General features: G+C 27.0%; 1 protein-coding gene across 1 annotated transcript in view; it reads right to left on the reverse strand.

Moving 5' to 3' along the window:
• The window catches only part of HELRODRAFT_70952 (hypothetical protein), a gene marked incomplete at both ends in the record, with an annotated part of 11,328 nt that extends 8,541 nt beyond the window's left edge, over positions 1–2,787 (reverse strand). The window contains 5 exons of the mRNA XM_009032948.1: positions 934–1,081; positions 1,299–1,371; positions 1,469–1,622; positions 1,680–1,815; positions 2,499–2,787. Of these exons, the coding sequence (XP_009031196.1) occupies positions 934–1,081; positions 1,299–1,371; positions 1,469–1,622; positions 1,680–1,815; positions 2,499–2,787 (800 nt within the window). The remainder of the gene's footprint in view (positions 1–933; positions 1,082–1,298; positions 1,372–1,468; positions 1,623–1,679; positions 1,816–2,498) is intronic.
• Between the last annotated feature and the right edge of the window lie 39 nt (positions 2,788–2,826).

Below are 2,826 nucleotides of genomic sequence, written 5' to 3' on the forward strand. Positions count from 1 at the left end.
CATTGTTGCGGTGCGAACATTCACCGACGAAGCATTTATATTCATAAATTAGATGACTTTGTTGTAGTTGAGTAGTTGCAGGCAGGCAATTATTTTTCATGATTAGTTGGGATGTTTTTAAATTTTGATAGTAAATTCGAAGAACAACTTTATTAATTGGATTTGACGCTACTACGTCAACAATAACAACAACAACAACAGTGCCAACACTGTAGATACCAATGCTACAACCCACAGCGCAAATATCAGTTGCAATTGGAACATCATCAATAGTGACAACCCTAACAACAACATCAACAACACCAACAACAACATCAACAACAACAACAACAACAGCATGAACAATAACAACAACAACAGTGCCAACAATGTAGATACCAACGCCACAACCCACAGCGCAAATATCACTTGCAAATGGAACATCATTACATGAAGCAAGAAGAACCACTGCGATGATAATAATAATAACGTTAACAATAATAATAATAATAATGTTTTTAAATATTGTCAAAACAATATTAATAATATGTAGTTAATTAAATAAATTAATTCGCGCTTCTCGGCTGAGCGTTGATATTTACCTTAACAACCATAATATAAACAATCTTGCCGTTAAAAAATTTTAAAAATCGCGTTTTATATTGTTTATAGTTATTAAATTTACTTTATTGGTTTTCTGTTTTAATTAAATAATTTATATAAACTAATAATTACTTGTTCCTTTATATCAAATATCTTACATACCTTATATATAATGCACTGAAGATGAGTTATTTATAACTCGAAATAGCTATTAGCAAATTTATTTAATAAAAATTTTTTAAAAAAACAATAAAATGTCTAATTTCTCGGAAATTAATAAATTAAAAAGAAATATGAAAAAGTTGAACAATGTTGAAAGTATATATTACCAAAATTATAAGGTGAATACACTTACATAGGGCATTTAGCAAGCTACTTTTTCCAACATTGGATTTCCCAATTATGCAAACTTTAACACCATCTCTTATTTGTTCATATATTCTACTGTCATTTAAATGATTCGCAACTTCAGCATGTAAACAAGTGACACTCTGTATGGCTGGTGTTTTCGTTTAGTATTTAAAGTTGTTAATAATGTTTTTTGAGTAAATTTAATACAAATCCTTAAAGATAATAAACATTTCAAATATTTAAAAAATTTAAGTTATCTAATTTTTAAAACTGTCAGAAAAATTTAATTTTTCAACAAAAAAATGTAGCTTTGACAACTCTTTTACATAATTTTTCAGCTCAATAAATATAACAAAAACACTTACCTTTGTTATAAATGTTTTCATCCAGATTGTCCTCTTCACCAAAATCTACCAGAGCTTCAAGATAGGCTAAATTCTTTTACATAATCATTGTGACCGAAAAGAAAACAAAACAGACAACAAATTTTGGTACACCATTTTCAGGAACAAAAATTTAGAAAATAAACTGAAACCTTCAACAAAGTATTACTCCAGTTAGTATAAGTTTCTTTCAATTGACCATTGTACATATTTAAAGCTAGAGAATGCTGTTCACTAGTTTCAGCATTTATCAAATCATGTAAACCTTCTACCTGTGTAAGGTCTATTTTACTATTTTCAAATGACCTTGAGAATTAAAAACATGGTTGTAAAAAAGCATAACTAAACAATTTTAAAATTAACCTTCTGATGAATTCACCAGGCAATGCAGGTCTAAATTTTTGTAGTGACGAAAGTGACGATAGAATAAGTTTTGCAATGGCTGGGCCTCCATGAGTCTGGAGCTCACACACATCTTCACCAGTGAAACTATTGGGACCTTTAGAATTCAACATATTTTTCTTATAAATAAAATAAAATAGTGAAATCATGCATATTCATAAAGCCATTCTATTACATAAATACATATAAATATATTAATTTGTTGTATAATATATAACAAATGGACAATTAATACATGTACTATATATATTTATTTATACTGTATAAGTGTATATACAAGACAGAACACCATTAATATTTAAAATCATGTATTTGTAAGTATATTCAATAATATACATATTCAATTCAATATTAAATACACTATAGTTATTAATATTGCTGAATAGAAATAATTTAATTCCAATTTAATTAATTGAAAAAATTTTATTTATTTATTCAGTAGTACTGTATTGTGTATGTATGTATAAAGGAACCTTGACGGTAACTAACACTGTATGTAATATAATTATATTAAATTAATCATTAATGATATTATAATTATAGTTTAGTTTAGTCTAGTCATAAGATAGATAATATATAAAATAAAACTATATTATACACACGAAATCATGTAAAATATTATTTTAACTATGCTTTATCATTAAAATAAAAACAATTGAAAAAGAACTTTTTAATAATAATTAATTAATTATATATAATAATATATTATAATTATAGTTCTTATAATTATAGTTATTATAATAAATAATAAGTTATAATATAAATATTATAATTAAGTACCTGGAAACCACAAGACAATGCCTTGATCAATCTGTTTTTGCGTTCTTGAATGTAATATTTTTGCGTAAAACACTGCTTTCTTAGTTAACGTTGACGACCTAGTATTAATTTTGGTCATCGACTTTATAGCAGAAAGAGCATCGGGTCCGGAAATTCGAAATACCGAAACTCCACATTTTCCATGGCCAGAGCAAAGGGAAAATATAGTAGACGACTTTCCGGATCCGTTTCTAATAATGTTTTTAAGAAAAGATGTCCCCGCCAGCGTTAAAGAAGTACGGAAGATCATTTTCTACAGGAAGCTTGACGCTAATCTACGCTGGAAATA

The sequence above is a fragment of the Helobdella robusta genome, assembly GCF_000326865.2.
Source record: "Helobdella robusta unplaced genomic scaffold HELROscaffold_9, whole genome shotgun sequence".
In the NCBI taxonomy this organism is placed as follows: Eukaryota; Metazoa; Annelida; class Clitellata; order Rhynchobdellida; family Glossiphoniidae; genus Helobdella; species Helobdella robusta.